The 24,379-nt window shown below is 38.4% G+C and overlaps 1 protein-coding gene across 3 annotated transcripts; it reads right to left on the reverse strand.

The window, feature by feature from the left end:
• Positions 1–1,618: 1,618 nt before the first annotated feature.
• Positions 1,619–21,644, reverse strand: LOC116258362 (membrane magnesium transporter). 3 transcript variants are annotated; one of them, XM_031635485.2, is made up of 6 exons: positions 21,435–21,644; positions 18,646–18,854; positions 18,502–18,554; positions 18,300–18,400; positions 1,957–2,072; positions 1,619–1,813 (listed from the first exon to the last, which is right to left on the reverse strand). In XM_031635485.2, exons 2-5 carry the CDS (start codon positions 18,716–18,718, stop codon positions 1,979–1,981), a joined length of 321 nt encoding a protein of 106 aa, XP_031491345.1. In that variant the 5' UTR covers positions 18,719–18,854; positions 21,435–21,644; the 3' UTR covers positions 1,619–1,813; positions 1,957–1,978. The 3 variants fall into 3 exon arrangements, with proteins under 3 accessions (XP_031491345.1, XP_031491343.1, XP_031491344.1); XM_031635483.2 differs by having other exon boundaries at positions 18,646–18,858; XM_031635484.2 differs by lacking the exon at positions 21,435–21,644 and adding an exon at positions 21,233–21,428 and having other exon boundaries at positions 18,646–18,858.
• Between the last annotated feature and the right edge of the window lie 2,735 nt (positions 21,645–24,379).

The raw sequence follows: 24,379 nt of genomic DNA on the forward strand, positions 1-24,379 counted from the left end.
GTGAAAGACAAACAAGTGTAGTGTTGACTATGCAATATACATGGATGGAGCAGGCATCCTTGTGTTCTGTTTCTGATTTTTTTTCTCCATCATATGAACCTTTGGCTGTCACATAACTATGGCTGCAGGTGCTAGTGTGGGCCAGCACAAGTATGGGTACGGACCATTTTCAAAAAACTTGGCTGTGGGTACGGTCATGCAAAAACAGACACATAATATTATATAATCACAAAATTAGAATTCAAACAAACAACATAGCATATTCATAAATCATGAGCCCACCCCTCCAATGAAAAGTTGGAACCATTCAAGTAGGAAGATCAACTATTGCTCTTGTACCATGCTCATCGACCTATGGGCAACCATTCATTGAGGTAACATTGCACAACCCCCAACAAGAACCAAGCCAGAAATTAAGTATTTCGTTCAACACTCAATATCTCCAGTCAAAGACTTACAATCAAATGGATTCATAATGTTTCTATTAGTAACGTGTTGGGTATCTAGAAACGCAGCGGCCAACGGAACACTTCCATGACAGAAGAGGATCACTACGAAACGTAAAACTAGTGAAAAACAAGAACCATCATTAACGACATTGTCCGCTGGTTCTGCATATTTTCATCAATGTGAGAGAAAGAAAGAGGAAATTTTTAACAAGGCCAACGAAACCGCAGAATCAAGCCCTAATTCAGATAAAACCAAGACGAAAAAAAAAAGGAACCGTAACCAAGTGAAAAAAAAAAAACCGAATTGAGCCCTACTTTAAATGAATCAAAAGATTGAGTAGACAAAAAAGGCACAAATGACCCAGAAAAATTACCTCAAATAATCAAATGATTGAGCAAAAAAACACCAAATGATACACAAAGAAAGACGATTGTGTCATTCCTCGAGAGTCTAATAGAATCATCGACGAAAGTATTGAGTGTCATTCCTCGAGAGTCTAATAGAATCATCGACGAAAGTTTTCAACTTTCGTTGAAGACCCCTTTCTCCATCAATAACTTATTTTCTCTCCAAGATTTTAACAAGACTGGACTCTTGCAGTTCAGTGCGATATTGTAAAAAGTTATAGGTGTCACCCTTCGCCAGAGAAGTCATCGGTGATCGAAGAAGTTATTGTTCGCTGGAAAAGTCGTTCGCTGGAGAGGAGCGTGCTGCCGTCGATCGCTGTGGGTGAAACGCAGAAACTGTCAAGGGCTCTGCATTTTATCTCTAATGCTTTCTCTTTAATGTTAACAAGAAGAAAAAAAAAGTAAACCTAGCCTAGCCTATAGACGTTTTTGGACTCGGTCAACTTTGACCAAGTTCAAAAATGGACCGATAGAACTCAGGTACGTTAATCGTACCTGATTTGGTCAACACAATACCCAGGGCGTACCCAAGTGCATACCCATACCAGTATGTACAAGTGCATACCCATACCAGTATGTACCGGTGCGTGTACTGCCCCTTCAAAGCAATATCCGTGTTACATAGACCTTTGGTTTTCAACATCAGGAAGTTGTTAATGGACAACTTCAAACATGCTTAACTACATCCCAAGCTGGCTCATTTCAGCAAGAATAAGTTTCATGAATAGTAAAAATCACCGCCCTCCTCACACAACAGCAAATTATAATCAACAAACTTCGTATTTCTTTGCACTACTTGTCAAGCTGAAAAGGTCTCAACGAAAAGAACTAGAAAAAATGTCATTGCTTCAAAAAGAGACGGAGAGAGGAGGAGGGTTATATAGTCAAACATGTCCAATTTAGGAAATGGATGGTATTCAACAACTAGGCAACCTTCTCATGCTCGGCCTTCAAATCTGCAACAAAGGTCCACAATGAGTTCCACTTATACAAGAATAAGAATTTCATGAATTATAGGTGTTAACAGCAGCTATTTCCAAGTTAGCAAGCAATAGAAAACATCTTTCCAATCACAGATGGGGAGGTGCAGAATTCTAACTTTGACGAAAAACCACAGGAGCTCAACACTTGAATTTCAGATCCCTCTTGAGGGCTACAACTTTGCCACGATGGTTAAAGATCATAAAGTCTAGATTTCCAGGAAGAGAAGCCAACCTGCACATTGTATAGAAAACCATTAAAACTCACAAACCACGATTTTGTGCATGTGAAAGTATTAAACCTACTCATCATATAGCCCTTGATGAAGATTTGTGATTGTATTTTGTCATTCTATACATTTATTAAACTAATGATACCTTAATGTTTTTTTTTCCTTTTTACCATTCGCTATACTTGGTTAATTGTATTTCAAAGTGGTTACACACTAGATATATTAATGACATATAAGATGTTTACAAAACAATGCTCTAGACATCATAATGAGACTATTGCCCTTGAAGGCATGGTAGACAATTATAACACGTTTTTTTTTTTTTTTGATAGCTAGTAGGGGTTAGATGCCTATCAGTTTGTGCCAAGAGTTTCAAGAGAACTTTTGCAGATTCAAGGAACTCATTACACTGGAAACAACACCAAAACAATTTTTTATGTATATGTTGTTTGCTCCAATTTAGCTCGAAATGTATGGACACTAGCAAAAGCAACAGCATGCCATTAGAATATCCTTAAAAAAAAACAATCAATGATGGAGGAAGGTGGAATAATAGAGAAACTGTAAAGACTAAAGAGGAAGATCAAATAAGAACGCAAATATGACATTGACTATCCTGAATCCTGATGCCTGCAAATGTGGGAGGCTTAATAGAAGCAACAATCCCTGCTTAACCATATTTGAGAACCTATCGTAGGCTAACCTGCAAAAGATGTTTGACCACTTGTTTTTTGAGAAAGAGACTATTTCTACAAAATGCAACATTATGTATCTTATATCATATTTGTTAGACATAGATATATATTATAATATGCATTTTTATGTTCAAACTAGACTCATTGATGAACTGAAGTATGTGTCAAGTGCTTAGGCTCCATCTTACTCAATCTTTTGAACGAACTTAGGACAAGTCTAGAACAAGTTGAGCTCCGCGTGCTTCAAATCCTTTTGTCCTTACTAGTTCAATAGCCTATGATGCAGATATTATCACAATTAGTTTCTCTTTGATTTATATCTTGCAGATCCAGTAATTGCTTCGGTTGAACATGTCTTGTAGTTGATTAGAACTAGAAGAATCACTGGTGACAAGTTAAACTCACAGACGGAGTCATTATCAAAGCAGGAACAATGTTAATCATGACTTGCCCAAGTTCATTTGTGGGCAATAGTTTGTAGTGAGCACCTAGATCTTTCTTTTATGATAAAGGAAATCGCTAGGATTTTTGCATGTGATGGATTTCTCACCTAAGAGGTGCACATTACCATGCCCTGTTCCTATTGTCCCTCGATATAAAACCTTAATACTCCTTCCCTCTCCACCAATAAATCTCCCCAAAACATTTTCCCTTCAGGCAAAGGATGCATGGCATGCATATCGCATCCCACAAAGCTCCGTGAACTTGGAGGCTTTAAGCCAATCCACTTATTCGGATGTGTAGAGACCTTCTTTACATAGATCATAGATAACTGTTGGCTCTATATTCAGCTAAGAACATTGTATGTGATGACAGCTTTTAAAGTTAAAACATAATCAGCTGGACTACAGAGTCTTACTAGAATCAGTATCTTCATCAGAAAATATTTGGAATACAAATGCCTTCTAGATTGAGGTATTTGCCCAAAGAATTTCCATTTTTTATATATCTTCAGTTCATATCATTCTCTGCCTTCAAGATTATCATTTAGACAACCATAGATAGTATATCCAATAGGACGCTTTTATTATTCTGTAAGTTTTCATGACAGATATGCCTGTATTAGCAGTAAACTGATAACTGATCACAACTGTGATACAAGGGAAAATGGCAGCAATGTTATTGCTCATGAAGGAAAAAATAGTATGGCTTATGTATGGAGAGTAGAAGGGACAAAGGTCTTGAAGAAGGAAAGGTGGCACAAGAAAGAGATTACTCTGACTCGGGGAAAGAAGATATATTGAAATGTAAAAAATAGTATGGCTTATGCATGGAGAGTAGAAGAGACAAAGGTCTTGAAGAAGGAAAGGTGGCACAAGAAAGAGATTACTCTGACTCGGGGAAAGAAGATATATTGAAATGTAACTGAAGGAAAGAAATATCAGTGCCAAAAAAGGAAAACAAGAGAATAAATTTGCTCATATCTACCCGAAACAGCAAAATAAAAATAATAAAACAGAATGTCTAACATCAAGATATATTGAAAAGTAAATGAAGGAAAGAAAGATCAGTCCCAAAAATGAAAAACAATCAGAATCGATCTGCTCATATATGCATGTAAAAGCAAATTAAAAATAATATAAGAGAATGTCTAACACCCCATTATGAGAAAGTTGAGCCTCACATTGAAAATTGTCAGAAATCTTAAGGGTTTGAAAAGGGGTTGGATAAATAATTAGTTGTCTTGGTTCCTAGCCTTTTTCAGGTGGAACCGAAGCTGTTAGGGGATGAGTTAGGATCCACCAAACTTATGTGTCGTAAGATTTCTGATATGTAACGCCAAACCACTGGATGGAGTCTTTAGTAGATACAAAAGGAGGAGAAGAGGAATGGACTGCTCATACAAGAGAGAGAGAAAAGAAAGAGGGCAACAGCCTTGACGCCTGCCTCTTGTCATCATTATATATTAATCATAGTTTAGTATACAAAAACAATAGACAACAATATTAAAAATTACAAGTATGCCACCACCCATGAGTGTGGTTAAGATGAGTCGGGTCGGGTCTGATCTGACTAGGCCCAACCCATATCTTAACAGCCCCCCTCAAGTTGTGCATGAGGTTTGATCATGGACAACTTATTCTTCAATTCCTAGAAATGATGCCCGGTGAGGCCCTTGGTAAATAGATCAACCACTTGTTGAGACGTGCATATATAAGTAGGAACAATTTTGTTTTCCTCAACCTTCTGGCAAATGAATTGTTGATCAATCTCTATATGCTTAATACGATTATGTAGGATAGGATTGAAAGCAATCTTGATGGCACTTTGATTATCACAAAATAGAGATGAATGGGCAATAGAAAGAGAGAGTTTACCCAAGGAGATTAAGCAACCATGAAGCTTCAGCCATGCCGGCAACCATTGCCCTATATTTTACCTCAGTGCTCGATCTGGCAACTACACGTTGTTTCCCGCTACTCCAGCAAACAAGATTGGAGTTAAGGAAGATACAATAACCTGAAACTGATCGTTTATCATCTAGATCATCAGGCCAAATCTGCATTAGTATAGGTGAAAATGGTATGTCCATTCAAATCAGTTGTCATTCTTGTGTAGACGAGTCCAACCCCAAGAGTAGCCTTAAGATAACGCAAAATGCGTTTAGTAGCATCAATATGTCCTTCTGTGGGTGTGTGCTGACAAACTTGATTCACTGCATATACTATGTCTGGGCGTGTAAAGGTGAGATATTGCAACATGCCAACTATGCTCCCATGAAAACTAGGATTTTGATATGCATTACTCCCATCAAAGGCATTTAATTTTGTGTTGAGAACACTACGTGTATTGATGGGCTTACAACTTGTCATACATGCTTTGTCCAATATATCAAGAGTATATTTGTGCTACGTAAAAGAAACATGCTATCCTTTCTATCAATCTCGACACCCAAAAGTTATTGTAGTTCACCGAGATCCTTCATTTTGAATTGTTGCTTTAGTACTTCCTTACCATGAGATATATGACATGAAGAATTTCCAGTGAGAACTATGTCATCTACATATATGAGTAGCCAAGTTGTAATTTCACCTTAATGGTATATGAATAATATAATGATCAAGGGAACTTATGAGAAAACCAGCCTGCTTTACATGAATAGAAAATCTATCAAACCATGAGCGAGATGTTTGCTTAAGCCCATATAATGATATTTGTAACTTGCACACCCATTTGGTTGGATCATTAGTAGCATAGCCTGGAGGTTGTTTCATGTATAATTCTTCTTTCAGAAAACCATGGAGAAAAGCATTTTTAACATCCAACTGACGTAAAGTCCATCCATGTGAGACAGCAAGAGAAATGACAACCTGTATTGTTCTCATGTTGACAACTGGACTAAAAGTCTCATCATAATCTTTCTCGTACTGTTGAGTGAAACCTTTAGCCACAAGACGAGCCTTATGTTTATCAATACTTCCATTGGATTTATATTTGAGTTTGTAAACCCATTTTGAACCCACTACATTCTTATTATCCAGACGAGGAACAATCTCCCAAGTTTGACATTCGTTTAGAGCAGCAATTTCTTCAATCATGGCCTCGACCCAATACTTGTTCTTGCATGCGTGTTCATAAGATTTTGGCTCTACCCCTTTGCTCAATTTTGTCATAAAAAGTTGAAAATCTAAAGAAAAATTATCATAACTTACCTATCTATCAATAGGGTGTCGCACACGTTCTGATCTACGTGAGCAAGTGATGACAGTTTCTGGAGCGATTCTTGGAACTGATCGTCGAGTATATACTATTCCTGAAAACCGATTAGGCGAAGACGTGCTAGTCGTCTGAGGAGGTGGAGGCATGTTGTCCATCTGAACACTTGAGGCTGCCTCAGAATCATTTATAATTATGTCACTGTATGTGTGGTATGCATCATCTTCTTGGCCTAATATTTCAGCGCTCGACCATGAATCATATGTATTATTGCTTGTATTGAACATCGCATGTGGCTCCTTTAAGTCTTTCAACTTGTGCTCATCAAAAACAACATGTCATGAAATATGCACATGTCCAATTTTTGGATTGTAACAGCGATAGCCTTTATAATTCTCTGCATAACCCACAAATCTGCACATAATACCTAGATCTTGAAACTTATTTCTCAAGAAAACATCAACATGAACATAACATATGCATCCAAAAACACATAGTTCATCATAATTTGGTTGTTCTATATGTAAAATAAAGAATGGAAATTTTCCTTTAAGTATGGATAGTGGCAGTCGATTAATAACATCAACAACATATGGAAGGCTTCAGTCCATAAATTCATAGGCACATCTGTGTTATGCATCATACTTAGAGCACTTTCAACTATGTGTCTATGTTTTCTTTCAGTAATACCATTCTGTTGTGGTGTGTGTAGACAGGAAATCTGTCTAGTGATCCCATGATTTTATAAATACTCAGTAAATTCATTTGAAATGAACTCACCACCACCATCACATTGGAAATGCACAATATTACTAGAGTACTTGTTTTGGACCAAGACATGAAATTAAGTGAACAAGCGGAAAACCTCTGATTTGCTTTTCATGAAGTGAATCTATGTGTAACGTGAATAAGAATCAATGAAAACAACATAATATTTGCTCCCAAAAGCAGAAGAAATAAGAGCAGGCCCCCAAACATCAGAATATGTGGTATCAAATAACTTTGAAGGCCGCTTATTTATTGATTGGAAAGAAAGAGCATGACTCTTACAAATATGACAGCTTGAGCACATGCTAGACTCAATGATTGGACTTATGTAATAGTCTGTCTACAACAAGACTTTGAATGAAAGACCGACTACAATGGGCTAAATGACCATGCCAAATGAATGGCTTATCATACTCTGTAATATTGACGTCACTATGACTGGAAAAAGATGGATCTGAAACATATGATTCGAACAACTTTGGAGCTTTTTCAATGACGTACATGTCTCCTTTGTGAACACCCTCAGCGAACGTCATCTTGGTTCGAGCATTCTTGACATAAACAGAAGAAGGAGTAAACTCAACAGAAGAATGAGTATAATCAATAAGCTTTGACACGGAAATGATATTTTTCTTGAACCATCTGGAACAAGAAGAACATTCTTTAAAGGTATGGAGGAATGGGCCATGGATATGTGTGCATTTCTAATATGAGATATTTTGTGATGGGAACCATCTCCTGTGACAATTGAGCCTTTAGCTAAATAAGGGAGAGCACTAGAGAGCTTACCTGCATCATTAGTCATGTGAGCTGCGGCACCAGGATCCACATACCATTGTCTTTCCTCGTTTTGTTTAAGATTGACTTTGGACAAAACTGTCATAAACATCTGTTGCACATTAGGAGGAACGTTTGATGCTGCTTTCGTGTTCGACACAGTTGACCCTGCTGCCTTGTTGTCATGCCTAACCTATTTTCCTTTATTTTAGGGGTTATGCCAACAATCTGATTTCACATGACCCCTCTTATTGCAATAAAAACAATAGGTATATTCTTTGTGGTACATTTGTCTGTGCATTTGTGTATGGTGTAGGAAGAATATCTGTCCCCATCCCTGCCTGCGTGTTGCAAAATCTCTTCTTTGCAAAACATGGGTGCTAGTGACCAGCACATTAAGACTACCAGAAGAAGGTAATGCTTGTTGTTGTATACGACTTGCTTCATGCTAAAACAATTTTGCTTTCAAGTCTTCAAAATAGGGAAGAACATGTAATACCTCCAAAGCAGTGCAGGAAACATCAAAATCTGACCCCAATCCACTCAGAGCCTGTTGTCTCTTGTCCTTGTCATTGACTGGGTGCCGTATGATTGCAAGCCTGGTTGTTGACATTTTTTATTTCATGTATGTACTCCAAAACTGAGCATGTTCCTCGCTTGATATCCTGAAATTGCCTCTTAAGTTGCAAGAATCTCGCTTCTGATACTTGAAAAAACGTCGTAGCGAGTACATTCCACAACTCAAGTGCAGAAAGATCATCATCAACGCTAGTCGGAACTTCTTCAGATAATGTGGAAGTGATATATGTAACAAGAGATTGATAATGAGCCATCCACGTTTCATATTCAGGATTGATTTCTGCAACGGTTTCTTAAACTTTCCTTGCAGCATTTTTCACCTCTCACATGGTCCATTCTGGTGGCGCAGGTGTGGTGCCATTGAGATGTCTATACAGACGGTGACTCTTGATAAAAGGGACTATTTGACGTTTTCATGTCAAATAGTTGGTATGGTTTAACTATTGTGAGATGAGTTGAGAGAGGAAACTGGATGACAAGATGGTGGAATTGTGGTTGTGATCCATAGTTGCAACAATTAGAAAACAGAGAGAAAACAAAAATTTTGGGATTAGGGCAGATGGTAGGGACTAGCGCAAACAGAGATAAAACAAAAAATTTGGGATCAGGGCAGACGGTAGGGATTAGGGCAAGCAGAGATTAAACAGAAATTTTGGGATTAGGGCAGACGACAGGGATTAGGGTTAGGACTTAGGTGACAGAGATTAGGGTAGAAACAGAGATTCTATGGTTAGGGCAGAAAAACAAAGATTAGGGCAGAAATTAGAGATTCTTACCGGACATTCTCAGTAGAAAAACCTGCTTTGATACCATGTAAGACTTTAGATATGTAACGCCAAACCACCGGATGGAGTCTTTAGTAGATACAAGAGGAGGAGAAGAGGAATGGACTGCTCGTGCAAGAGAGAGAGAGAGAAGAAAGAGGGCAGCAGCCGTGACGCCTGCCTCTTGTTATCATTGTATACTAATCGCAGTTTAGTATACAAACAAACTACATAAAACAATACTAAAATTACAAGTATGTCACCGCCCATGCGTGTGGTTAAGATGAGTCGAGTCGGGTCTGATCTGACTAGGCCCGACCCATATCTTAACATGTGTTTGGTGTAGGAGTGACTCAAGTTGTTACCATTCGTATCGCACAAATATTCATTTTTTGGTTCTAAATCTCCAATATTTTTAACTTTAATTGGAAGTTTGAGCAAATGACATCACTCCAATGGAGTTGGACCTTTCTTTTCCTTGGTTGCATCCCTGCAACCATGACCTTCTTATCATACTTTTTCATTTTTGACATTTTAGCAATATGTACCTAGATCATGACAATGAAAACATTAATTTTTCTTCTTGTTTTTTCAGCATTCTTTCTGAAATGTGGAGGCCTATATGGCTTCAAACTGTTTCTAGCTTTGAGACCACCAAGACACCATACATTTTTTTTTTACAATAAAGAAGTATATTCTCCTCCATGACAAGCTCAACAAGTGAATTGGGAGCCTCGTACATGAAGAAGCAAAGTCCTTAAAATATTGAACCTCCAATCCTGACCTCGCAATGAATACATAAAATTCATTTTCTTGTATTTGCCTATCTCCAAACATAATATCTTAAGGACTATGTCACACGGACTCTTCAAACAAGGGCCACACCCACGTCGACACGACACTGGTGATGGTGTGGATACGGGTGCGACTCCAACACGCATCTCAACCGCACCCTCTCTTTTGAATGTTGAAAATACTTTCTATTTTTTCCTTCTCTCCCTTTCTTTCTTTATGTATAATAACAAAAGTTAAAAAAAAAAGACAAATTAAGCTAAGAAACAAGGTTAAAATTATAGATATATTAAGAATACATATGTTATATATATATATAAATATATATATATATTACATTATATCCTCACCGCACCCCTGCAGCCAAATTTTTCGGGATGTGCCACACCGACACCCGCACCCCGCACTCATGTGAGATAGCCTAAGAATCATGCCATTTGGATTCAAATACAGTCAACTCATCCTATAATGGAGACAATTTCCCAGACTCCTTGATAGATTTATCACCTTCTTGTAGGTTTGAAACCTTGCATGTTCTACAGTGAGCAACATCTCAAGACTCGTGCATATGCTCAAAATTTGTAAGTTGCACATTTGTAGAAGTATCAAACACGGGTGCATCTGAAAAGGTGACGCACCATGTCAACAGGATGTCATGTTTGAGGGAGGGTATGGGTGCACGTCTGGACATGGCCGAGACACGGCGTGGTTGGTGCAGTCAACACCCAAGGTCATGTCCATCCATTTTAGGACTTGTTCAAAGTTAATCAAGTCCACTTCTGTCCAAATTTTAAGGTTCTTTTTAACCCACCCAGGTATAGACATGGTGAGCTTTTGCAGCCTTCAACCGAATGGTCAAAGACTGCCCTTCTCTAGCACTTTGCACGTCTCTCCAGAACCTAAATATTCTGGCAGGTATGCTTATACTTCCATTTCACCCATTTTTCCGGTCATCATGCAGATTTAATGATTTTTCCAGCCCCTTATTCAAATTGAAGATGCAGTTGAATTAAAGAGAACTTTAGGAAAATCAAGTCAACTTTTAATTCCTTTTCCAGATCAACACTTCTGAGAGAAAGCCCTCCCTTAGTGCACAGAATACAACAAACAGAAATACAAAAAAAATAAGACTGACCGATCCCAAGCCTCAAACTAAAAGACCAACAGGTCCCATTTAAGATGGAACCTCATCCCAATATACTAAAGAATTAACCTGAACATTTTTGTACACAGCGTCAAAACCTCACTCACAAGACAACAGTTCCTGAGCAGAAGCTTATAATTCCCATTCTGCAGAATGTTTCTCCCCATTTCACCGCCATAATCTCTGGATGCTTTGTTTTAACTTTCTTCTCCACTTGAAAGGCCCTCCCACCACGCCTACACAGCACTTATTCAGGGCTAGTTTCCTGACCATTTCACCTATAAAGTCCTTTGCTTCCCAACTCTTATTTCGGGAAGAGCATCTAACACCTGCAAATCTAATGCTCTCGACTTTTGTCTTTACTATAAATGGAATCTTTTGCATCTCATTTTCCATCCTGCACACAGATTGAATAATGTAGTCTGCCCTACCAAATGATGGCCAAAGGTCTGGTCTTAGGCCTACTGCAGCCCAAAGATCAAGATCCTTTTCCCCTTAATCAGCCAGTTGGCATTACAGCATATATTCCATACATTCTCCTTGTTGAAAAAGATGGAGAAAAGAGAGGGAACACAAGAGCACGAGAGGGAGAGAGAGAGAGAGAGAGAGAGAATCAACTATTATTCATTCATTGCTAACCCTAATCTCTTACTTAAAAAGAGAATAGGGGTCGGCTAGAGTCTTTACACAAGAGAGACACATAGAGATATAAATGACTAAAGAAGACTCTAACTTTTAAATAATCAGAAAACTACCACACTTAAATATAAACTTTCTAATTTCAACACTCCCCCTCAAGCTGGAGCATAGATATCAATCATGCTCAGCTTGTTACAACATCTAGAGAAATCACCAATGGGAAGAGCCTTAGTAAACATATCTGATGCCTGATCTTCAGAAGTTACATGAACTGTAGACACAACACCTCCTTGTATAAAATCCCGAATATAATGACAATCGACCTCTATGTGTTTTGTTCTCTCATGAAATACTGGATTATTTGCAATGTAAATGACAGCCTTGTTATCACAGTACATTTTCATAGGAAAAGGAACTTGAATACTCATATTTGTTAGCATAGACTTAACCCAAGTCATCTCAGTAGCCGTTTGAGCCATTGCTCTATATTCAAATTCTACACTTGATCTCGAAACTACATTTTGTTTCTTGCTTCTCCATGATATTAGGTTGCCCCCAACAAAGATACAGAAGCCTATGGTGGATTTTCTGTCATCAACAGACCCTGCATAGTCAACATCACTGTAAGCAACAATTTCTAGAGATTCCCCCTGCCCGGAGATGACTTTAGATATTTCAAAACCATCAATGTTGCATCCCAATGGACTTTTCTAGGTTTTTCCATAAATTGACTTAGTTTTCCAACAACAAAGCTAATGTTTGGTCTAGTCACAGTGACATACAGAAGCTTGCCAATAAGTGACCTGTAAGATCGTGAATCCACTAGTTCCGATTGATCATCATGAAGATGAAGACATGGATTCATAGGAAGATTAGCCGGCTTGGCTCCTAACATCCCTGTATCCTGCGGTAGGTCAAGTACATATTTCCTCTGAGACAACACTACACCTTCTTTGTTATGAGCAACTTCAATCCCAAGAAAATATCGCAAGTGACCAAGATCTTTCGTGACAAAGTGTTTTTGAAGGAAACTCTTTGTGACCGAAATTTCTTTATCGCAATCACCTATCAGGATAATGTCATCAACATAAACTACCATAACCACTATACCTTTGGAGCTCTTCTTGATTAATAGAGAATGGTCGAAATGAGATCTTTCAAATCCACACTGTGAAACGACCTTTGCCTTCTTCAGACGACACACTTTTCTACACTCCCCCTGTCGCTTGAAACCCTAGGGGCTACTGCATATATACAGTCACTTCAAGATCACCATAGAGAGGCATTCTTTACGTCCAGCTGATACATATGCCAATTAAAGTGTACCGCAATAGAGATAATGAGTCGAATAGTACCCAACCTGGCCACAGGAGAGAAAGTCTCAAAGAAGTCAACTCCATATGTCAGAGTATAACCCTTAGCCACTAATCGAGCCTTATATCTCTCTACAGACCCATCTGAATGGTACTTGACTGTAAAGACCCATTTAGAGCCAACAATATCACAATTTGAAGGAAGATCAACCAATTCCCAGGTACCACGCTATAAGAGAGCATCCATCTCATCTTGCATGGCTTTTCGCCATTTACAGTCTAGTAGTGCTTGTTGATGACTAGTCGGTACAGTATAGACTGTCATAGCATGAAGAAACTGTTGTAAGTTGTCATCAAGGTGGTCAATGGAAACAAATTGTGAGATGGGATACACTGTCTCTTGCCTTTGCGCAGGGCTATAGGCAAGTCCTAAGAAGGATCAATGTCAGGTATACTTACTTCAATGGAGCTCACATCCTGAGAAGTTTCTGATGGTCGACCATGAGAGGGCTCCTGCCGACGCGTGTATTCCAATGGAGGGTCCTGGAATCTATTCATATTCGGAGTAGGAAAGGGGAAAGACTGCAACGGGGCTGGAGGGATAGGTAGAGGAATAGGACATGGCATCTCAGATGACACAGAAGTAGGACCAAAGTAGGACTGAGACTCGAAGAAAGTGACATCCGCACTGATATACTCTTTGTGAGTTACCGGATCAAAGCACTTGTACCATTTTTTGTTTCGAGGATAGCCAATGAACACACACTTAATGGCTTGAGCAGCAAATTTATCACGTTTAGGCCCAAGGATGTGAACAAAACAAGTACAACCAAATACTTTTGGTACAACAGGAAATAAGCTTCGATTGGGATAAACAAGTTTAATCGGTACTTTGTTGTCAATGGAGGATGATAGTAAACGATTTGTCAGGTAACAAGCCATGAGTATGGCATCACCCCATAAGTATGCAAGTACATGATTATGAAGCATTAGGGTACGAGCAACAGTTAAAAGTTGTCTATGTTTTCGTTCGGCAATTCCATTCTGTTGTGAGGTGTGAGGACATGTAAATTGGGGAGAAATACCATTTTCAGCATAAAAGGTCATTAAGGTAGATGATTTGAACTCAAGAGCATTATCAGTGCGAATACACTTAACCAGAAAACCAAACTGAGTTTTTATTTTCAATAATCAAGTTTTTAAGAATAGGTACTACTTCAGACCTTTCTTTCAAAAGAAATACCCAACTAACTCGAGAGTAATCATCAACAACAACCAGAAAATACCTAAACTTAGATCGGCTAGCAACCCTGCTAGGACCCTACACATCAACATGAAGAAGATCAAACAACCCTTGACTTGATGGACTAAGACTCGAAGGAAAACTACTACGAATATGCTTGCCAAGTTGACAGGCTTCACACTGAAATGACTCTGGGACTGAAAGGTGAGGTAGGATGGAACGGAGCTTGGACCCCGAAGGATGACCGAGCCTGAGATGCCACTGAAAGGGTGTAGAATCTGATGTAAAAAAGGTAGCAGCAAGACCTACAGGGACCGACAGGATGTAGACGCCCCCTTTTTCATAGCCACCACCAATAGTCTTCCCAGTTTGTAAGTCTTGAAATGAGCATGCACCAGGGTCAAGAATAATGCGACGGTGTAAATCAGTAGTCAACTGTTTAACAGAGAGCAAATTGGAGGGAAACTCATGAGCGTATAAGACATGTGGAAGGGTCATAGACTGAGAAAGCTTCACATCTCCATAACCCAATATAGGTGACATTCTGCTATCTGCAATTTTAACATGACGTGGCTGAGAGAATCTATGCAACATAGTGAACAAACCATGTCTACTGCAGAAATGTCTCGATGCTCCTGAGTCAATAATCCAAGAGATACTTGAATCAGGCGTGGATGTACCCGTAGAGAGAGCTCGATCAATCAAAGTACTGGAAGTTGAAGCTTGTGAGGCTTTGTGTGCCAAAAACTGCTCATACTCAGATCTGTCAATGCTAACTGTGACCTTAGATCCAAAAAGGGAAGGATTCCCAGTTCCTTTATAATCATTCCCACCATCTGGTTTGATAATCTCAGCCATAATAAACACAGAAAGGAGTACCAAAACAATTTCGTAGCAATTTGAACACACAAAAGAACATCCAACTTATAATTAATCAGTCAGGTAAGGGGCTGATCAACAACACAGAATTCAACACTATCACTCGCAATCGCAGCACCACTGTCGCACGTCAAGGGGCTGATCAGCAAAGTGGAAATCAACAATATCACGGGCAGCACCACTACCACATGCCACTAATGTCACAGCGATGATTATGTCAACATCTTCTAAGTATATGTATACTTTTTCACAAAAACTTATTTTCAAACAACTTCAGAACTTCCAACATGACCTCAGACTTCAGCGACATAAGAAAACAGTGTTGTGCATCATTCCACGACTTCTACTAAAAAAAAAAACCAGACTTGCCTGCACGACATTGGTTTCCTCCACACGACTTCAAGAATGCATCGACCTAGGTTTTTAAGAAACCCTAGCTTGAGCAAACGAATCTGCCCAAGATGTGAGCAGACTTGCTCACAGAAGTCTGCCCTACAAAATCAGACGTGAAAGAGTAGAAAGGAAGTACCAATAGATTGTGTAGGTCCCCAAATGTTCATGTTATAGCCGACAGACTTGAGAGAGAAACGTCCTTAAGACATTAACCAATGTAGACTCCCTCACCGCTGTGCATATAAATTTCTGTTGATGTCCACAGCTTCAATGTATCGATGTCCAGAAATTGATTTTTTTTTTCTTTTTATCAGATCTGATATGATCCACATTTCAGAACTGATCTTGTCGTCTCCCACACAGCAACGTCCAATGTGATCTGGCCTGAACTTCTTCTTCAACAGTAGCAACCAAAAAAAAAAACTTTTGATACAACCCTTTACAGTCACGTACCAGATCAGAAAAAAAATTGTTCCACAGCAACTCCCACCCGCAACTTCCACGTAGTTGCTTATGCTGCACTACATCCATGTTAGGGACCTAATCACACATACCTCTCACGTGTGATTAGGTTCCCCTTCCACGCTGTCCACTATTTCTCGATCAGCAGAGAGAAGAGAGAAAGGAAGGGTTAGAGAAAGAAAAGGAAAGAAATAGGAAGAGATAGAATAGGAGAAGAGGTCGCCGGAAAATCACGTCAACCGTCACCGGAGAAGGATGGAGATAACCGGCTCTTTTACCATGTTGAAAAAGATAGAGAAAAGAGAGGGAACACAAGAGCACGAGAGGGGGAGAGAGAGACAGAGTGAGAATCAACTATTATTCATTCATTGCTAACCCTAATCTCTTACTTAAAGAGAGAATAAGGGTCGGCTAGAGTCCTTACACAAGAGAGACACATAAAGATATAAATGACTAAAGAAGACTAACTTTTAAATAATAAGAAAACTACCACACTTAAATATAAACTTTCTAATTTCAACACTCCCAAATACTCGCTTCCAAGTCCCTTCATATTCTTGGTTCCACCTCATGAACCAGGGCCTTTCTTCTTTCCCAAAAGTTCGAGACTGAGAGGAAACACCATCTTCCAAATTCTCCTTCCCCATGACTCCTTAAAAGCTATCTTCCACCACCATGTTACCACTTCTTCCATAGAGTTCCACTAGCCTAAATGAACATTAAACCTGTCCGCAAGACCCCTCCAAACTTGCACTTCAAATGTATTCAAATATAAAAAAGATCATCATACATAATGAGCATTCAAAAATAACCAACCAGAGATTCAAAATAACATAATAAGCATCCATCACAATTTTAAACATCAAAACTTTATAGAATCTTAGGACTTGGAGTCTTATGACTTAGATTACATCACAATTTCATAAGTTCAAAACATATAGTTATCATCTTTCACAATTCAACGATAATATCTCCCAAATTGATGAATCCTTAGTTATTTTTGATGAAAATGGGCAAAATCTCTCACTCCCATGTCTCTTGGAGTCTTTAAACACAAGAAGAGAGAGAAGGAGGAGTGTTTAAACTTTAAAACATAAAGAATTTTGTGTTTTTCCTCGTATCATACGACACGGAGGTGTATCGCACTTATGATACACGAGCGTATCATGTATCGTAAGCATACTGTATAGGTCTTCTAAACCTATACGATACGTACGATACACATGCGTATCGTTCGATACGGATAACATTGTATTACATACTTATAAGTTATAATGTATTGTGTATATGAATGTAACATATTAAGCATTAACATGCATACAAAGTACAAATATTAAACAAGTAAACAAAAACAACAAAACCAGGACAGAACACAGAAATGGAAAAAAAATGCTAAACCCTCTTTTTAATGTAAAAAATTTTTAAAATAAAAATATCAAAAAAGGATGAAAATAGGCTTGATGCGGTTTGACCGCACCCAACTCGAGTTAAATGCGAGTCGAGTGCATGTCCAAAATGGACGAAAATGGTCGGGTGTGGTCAGCCACACCCGACTCTTGTTGACTCGAGTCGGGTGCGAATCCGAGAAGCACCCGCACCCGAGTCGTGTCGACACGGGTGCGGTAGTCAATGTGCAGCGTCCGTGTGACTTAGTCAAAAACACGACTGATAGTTCCTCCTGCTGCTAACAAAAAATGCACATGTTAGCTAAACGCATTTTTTTCAAGAAAAAATGCGATAAATTAACTAGCCGTTTAAAAAACTTTAAAAAAAACACACGTTTTTTCATTTTTTTTAGTTTTTTCCTGTTTTAATGTCAAAACAGTTTTTTATCATTTTCTATTTTTTATTTGTTGCAAATCTACTAATCTTTTGATGTTTGTGTTATTAGTTTCTCACCTTTTTTTTTCATTTTTAGTTTTTTAAAAATTTTAAAAATTTAGTTTATTTTTCCCTTTTTTTTCAAGCTTCGAGAAAAACCTCGCCCCTTAAAACTCCGAGACGTCATTTGTGACTATGATGTGAAACCTAATAAAAAGATAATGGTTTTCCAAAAAAGATTGAACCAACAGGCCGACAAGTGAAATCAACAAATTCCAAGAAAAACAAAGCAAAGGAGGGCACCTGTTATCTTCAGAAACAGTCAATATAGAGAGAAACTTCCCAGGAACTGCAAGACCCGCCCATAAACAGAGGCTCAATCCTGTAATCACCTCCAAAAACACCTGAAGTAACAAATCAAGCAATATGTAACACTAACTACAAAAATCAATTCAAATCTTAAAGAGATATTTAAAAACAAGAGGGCAAGAAGAGCATCAATTACATTGAATGGAGGAGCGGAAAATTTCTCCTCTGTGATCTTCAGGACAGCTCTATCTGGGACAAGAAAAGAAGATTGTAATGCAAAAGACAATAATAATAAAAACTAAAGCAACAAAGGTTAGACTACTAGTAAATAGCAATTTACACTGGATTGTGGAATAGGCAGCATGCATGAGAAGAAGCCCCCCGATAACACCAACCACGAAACTAAAAGCCATTCTTTCACAAAGTAACAGGACGGCCCGTTGGAATCCTCTAGTTGGTGGCTGGAGCAAACTGATTGGCTTGGTAAATTTCAACACAAAAATTCAAGGAATCCAACTAGAGACTCACTCAAGCAGCTTTGGGTCCTTCCTGACTAAAGCATAGTTAGGGATGCAGAAAAATCAGTTATGGCCCAAAATTTTAAAACCGGTTCCTAATCCAAAAAAATTAGCTCTAGATCTGAAGCACGGCAAGTGTCCCAGAATTAAATATGATGAGATGATAGAATGATGCACAAAAAACTATCCAAAAAACGGATTATAAATCAATTAAATAAATAGACAAACATTACATTCACCAGAATAAAAGGTCTAAACCTTGAGATTGATTAAAGAAAGTGGGAGAAGGAGAGTTCCTTACAACTTTTGACTTCATTTCACTATGAAGGTACACCTTGTTGAAGGCAGAGAATCTATGCAATCAAATGTACCCTTAATATAATCTTGATCTATGTTTGAAAAACAACCCTGATATGTGAACTATCAAATCCAAATATTTTATGGTGGGACGTTGGTGGGTGAGACCTATATTAAACCAAATTTTTATTACATAGATAATAGATACGAAATTTGATTAAAAATTTAAAACCAAGGTTGATTTGGGATTTTGTGTTTAGTCGTGCCTAAATCTTATTCGACTCAGAATTTCATGAAGGGCTTGTTTGAATGCATGGATGTTTTGCAATCTAGGGTCTCTGGTCCTTATTTTTTAAGTGCAATTACGATTTCAATGACCACATAATATTGTCTAAAATTTTGGCCCCAAGCAAGCCCACCACAAGTGGTGGAAAAGACATCTCAATAAGTTTGGCTTTTTACATTTGCACCCCTCCACATTTCCTCAAGGTACTATATTTCTTCTTAGCCAGACCTATAAGGCTTCTGAATATCACCAAACAGTATCATGGCACAGGATTAAAATCGACTATGATCCTGGAATCAATGGAGGAGGAATGCCAATCCCCGTTCCAAGTTCAGCTCACGTGTGATTGCGAGGAATAATAATGAGAGTGTTTATTTATGGTGTTTGGTGGCATAACTATGGATAGGTAAGAAAAAAATATGCAACTGTTGGCCAACTGTATTAAAACAGATGTCAACTAACAATATTTAACAGTGCTTCAAGTGGGTTTGCCACAATGGCTCTGAATAGAAACGTGGGAAAGGCAAAAGAGAAAAGAAAACCACAATTGAATTCGTTGTGATGCCAAACATAACTTTCAATCTGTGTTCTCCTGTTCCTCTTCAAAGAATGGTGGTCAAAAAAGCACATGTTCTGCGATAAATATTTATAGTACATTTAAAATGAGCAGCACTCTTGTGCTAGCTGTCTGCTCTTTACTCTCAAAAAACAGACCAAAATTAATAGCACATAAGCTGGTATTTCATTGTACAAAGAGGGCAATCAAAACGATGAATTTTCATGATTTATTCACTGTCATATACATTTTAAGCCTTCTAAAAAGGCAACAACCCACCTGATAGCATGAAAACATGGCAAAAATAGAAATTGCATCTTGAACTGAACTAGGATCTTGAACAGATCGCGATCAAAAAGGTCTTTGAGTGGAAAGATGAAGAAGAGTGAGGCCTTCATGTTCTATTATGATATTATCTCAAAAGAAGGAAGACTGAAATATGTGGGGGATGATGATCAAGATATACTTTGCATAAAAACTGAGTTAACATGATGGAAGACACTGCTCCTTAATAATCTTTTCACTGATATGCACACATCCTTTTCAATAGGCATGTATATAGTAAACTGAAAAATTCAGCAAGAAATGCATTATCCATATCTTAAAAAATAAAAAGCAACTACACTATGCTGCAGCTATTATCAATACTAAATTAATTAGATCCATCACGTATGTTGTACAAAGATATAAGAAGTGATTCGCTAAACAAGATTGTACAGATTCATTTTTAAATTACTGAAAACAAACGGTTCCAAATCGACCGAGTGTTCTTAAGGTTATCATCCTATACCATCATTAACTAGTCATTCATTGACCACTAACAGGTTCTTCTATAATGACAAAATGTCGCTTTAGAGAATCAGGAACTCTAGATTGGTTCTCTCTCCGTTGCAACACAAAGACTAAAGGTAAAATCATACCTTGTAGTTTTTTGTTCACTCCTTTTGTCACGTTTCTATTTCCACTCTAAACCATAACAACTGCATCTAAAAGAGACTGAGTAGGCTACGACGGTGAGGCACAGAGATAAGACTTCAGCCACGTCGAGTTTCAGCCAACGAAGTTGGGATTGTGAGGCACATAGAAGAAAAGAGGAAATGTCCGTTGGCCGGCGTTCAAGGGAACAAAATTAGGGGCGTGGGTACTATGATGATGGCGAGGACAGACAAATATTGATCGCTGAGCGTTTCAGGTTGCCATGGTGGCCAAACGAGGGGAAAATAAGGGCAGCTAGCAAAAGAGAGAGAGAGAGAGAGAGAGAGAGAGATACCAGCAGAAACATGCTCGCCGTTTACCGGGCATTCCAAAGGGCTTCGATGGTGACCAAACAAGGGGGAAATGGGGGCACAGAGAGAGAGAGATATACCAATTATCAAGACAAAAATGTCGGACACCAGGCGTTTCAGGGCGTTGCAACGGTTGAAAAAGGGGGAAATAATGGGAGAGAGAGAGATCGGTAGCAGCAAAGTTACCTGCGCGATCGCCAGTCGTTTGAGGGTGTTGCAGGGTGTTGCTTGCCCTGCGGCTGCGCGGCGTGGACAATCAGTGAACAGGGCAAGAACAATCAGTGAACCGGAACGAGATGGGGTGCGACAGCGATCCGAGTCGCCTTTTCTCTCTGCTGCCGGGTGTTACCGATGAATAGCGATGATGGAAACCCCAAAGCGAAGCAACCGTCGGGCCGGTCTCGGCTCTAAAATAAGGCCTCGGTCCAACCCGAATTTTGTATACTTTTATGTTTATATGTCAAACGCATACATTTTTATATATTTTTCATTATAACGAGGTCGGGCAGAGGCGGGGCCTGGTTCTGGGCTTTGATGCACGGGACCAGCCCACGGGCACAGGCTCAAGGCCCGCCTGACGCCAGACCCCAATCAAAATGAATCCCGAATAAACCAACAACCTTCCTGTTTTGTTTACAGGGCACATGAATATTTTAAAAATATAAATTTGCATTGGAATCCATCAAACATTACCTACTTAATAGAACTAACAAAAGTGTGTTCCAATCAAGCATCCTCATCCCTTAAGCCATGCCAATCTAAGAACATACCTACTTCATGCCCGAGTGGAGGACCATTTTCTTTGTTGAGCATCTTATCATCTAATTGGGTGTTTCATAGAGATAGTCATTTGTGGGCCCATTCTTCAAAATATGAAATCGATTTCCCAAATTCAATGACACAAGATTCACATTGCACAAAGTACCCATCAAGTTCATCCCATACTTGAGGTAGCATTTGGTGAACATGAAATTTCTTTCCTAAAAAAAAAAAAATCATAGTATGCAGAGACGAATGCATGAGGTGCTTACCTTTTACCGATGGAGGTCATGCTGCTAAGGAAGATGCTCTATAATTTGAACACCGCTAATTTCACTTTTACAAAATCTTCGTTCTGCACAACCTAAACCTTATGTTACCATTCTCCAACTAACCCCCACTATAGATCTAATTTAATTTTGTTCTCCATCGTAGCACAAGACCCAATTCAAACCCAAATTGGTACCATAAGCATAATTTAGTCCTAAAACAATACAAAAATCTCACTTATGGATCCATTTCGTGTTTAAACTATCAACTTCATATTAGGACATCACTTCTTGATCCATTCAAATCTAAATTATCAATTTCACATTAGAATGTCGCTTTTAGATCCAATCTTCACTTGTAGATCTACCTGGATCCAAAATTATCACTTTCCAATCCAGTCTAGAACCAATATATCACTTTCATTTGCATTTTGAATCCAAACTATCACTCTCAGGTCTAATATGGATCCATATCTCACTTTCTAATCAATTTTAGATCCAAACTATCACTTCTTGATCTACTCAAATCCAAACTGTTATGTTAGGATCCATTTCAAATGCAAACTCACTTTCAGATGAAAACTGCATCCAGAACTCACCTTTGGATGCAAGCTATCACTTATAAGTCCACACAGATCCAGTGCCGAAGCCAGAAAAATTAGCTGGAGGGGCACCTGTAAATGTATAAAAGAATATTAAATTTGCCAATTTAAAAATGAAGGAATTTTAATTGCCCACACTAGCTCACACGGGGCTACGCCACTACCCAGATACAAACTATCACTTTTGGATTCAATTCAGATCCAAACTATTACTTTCATATCTAATCCATATTCAAGTCTCATTTTTGGATCCAATTGAATCCAAGCCCCACTTTAGGATCCAAATTATACTTTTGGATCCAAATAGCACTTTCCTTCGCAATCTTGATCCACATTTTCACTATTAGATCTAAAGTCTAAAATCTATATCCAGAATCAAGATACAAAAATCCCATCTTGGACCCATGCAAACACAAAATTGCACCATGTACATTTTCACAATACCCTTCATTCTCACATCAAAATACCCAAAATACCCTTGCCTTGCAAAATATGCTCAATTCCCTGAAATACCCCTAAATTTCACTTCAAAATACCACAATTTTTCTCTTTATTTTCCCAAATACCCTTTTGTTGTTTAAAAAAGATAAATAAATAAATAAAATAAATACATTTTGTCAAAAAACTGTGGCTTGGACATTTCTTGGCCGAACTTGAACAAATCAGGTCAGGGTGCATGGTGGAGCGCTCAGCCATGACCCTGCCTAGCCTAGATCATCTTGGCCATTTTGCTCAAACAAGGTCAAGTTGGTTGGGTCCCTAGATTCATAAGTGACCCTTGACCCCGTCAAGCTTGTTTTCTTACTATATTTAATGGCTAGGTGCCCTTGACAGGGCAATATACATTTCATTATGTCATCATTTCCCAAGTCCAGTAGCCAAGTTCAAATCCAAATTTAAATCTAGTTCCACATTTCCAAATACTCAAATCAATAATTTAATTTTCCATAGTAAATTCTCGAATCCAAATAACATGGTTTTCAAATAATGTTTTCAAAACCAAGACGAATGCCCAAGTTGAAATTAAGCAAAAACTTTAGAGTCTTTGTAGGGTCCTTAGTTTGAGCTGTAGTAGCACTTGGCCAAGAACCAAGCTGGGCTCATTTGCATGGGTTATGGGAGCAGGCTCGGTCACGTCTTCAATAGGCTTAGGCAATTCCTTGTTCCCTTTTTGTTTTGTTTTTTTGTTTTTTTTTTCTTGTTGTTCATTAGAAATTTAGAATGCTTTTCTTTTCTTAAGAGTACTATGTGTAGGTTTCTTCTTGCTGCTTTCTATCTGCTTATGTCAATTTATTAGCTCCTAGGTTTGTTTTATTTTCTACAGTATGCATTAGTTTAGTTTATTTGCTTTAAGCATGTACTAGTTTATTATTTCTTTACTTTCATAGTTTAGCATTTGATTTGATGTCTAGGATAGGCGTGAAGCCAGGTATGCCTCTCTATCCCTATATCTCTAAGTTCTTTTCTTCGCTTTGATTTCAAATATGCATCAAACATATAG

This window comes from Nymphaea colorata, chromosome 8 (assembly GCF_008831285.2).
Source record: "Nymphaea colorata isolate Beijing-Zhang1983 chromosome 8, ASM883128v2, whole genome shotgun sequence".
NCBI classification, from domain to species: Eukaryota; Viridiplantae; Streptophyta; class Magnoliopsida; order Nymphaeales; family Nymphaeaceae; genus Nymphaea; species Nymphaea colorata.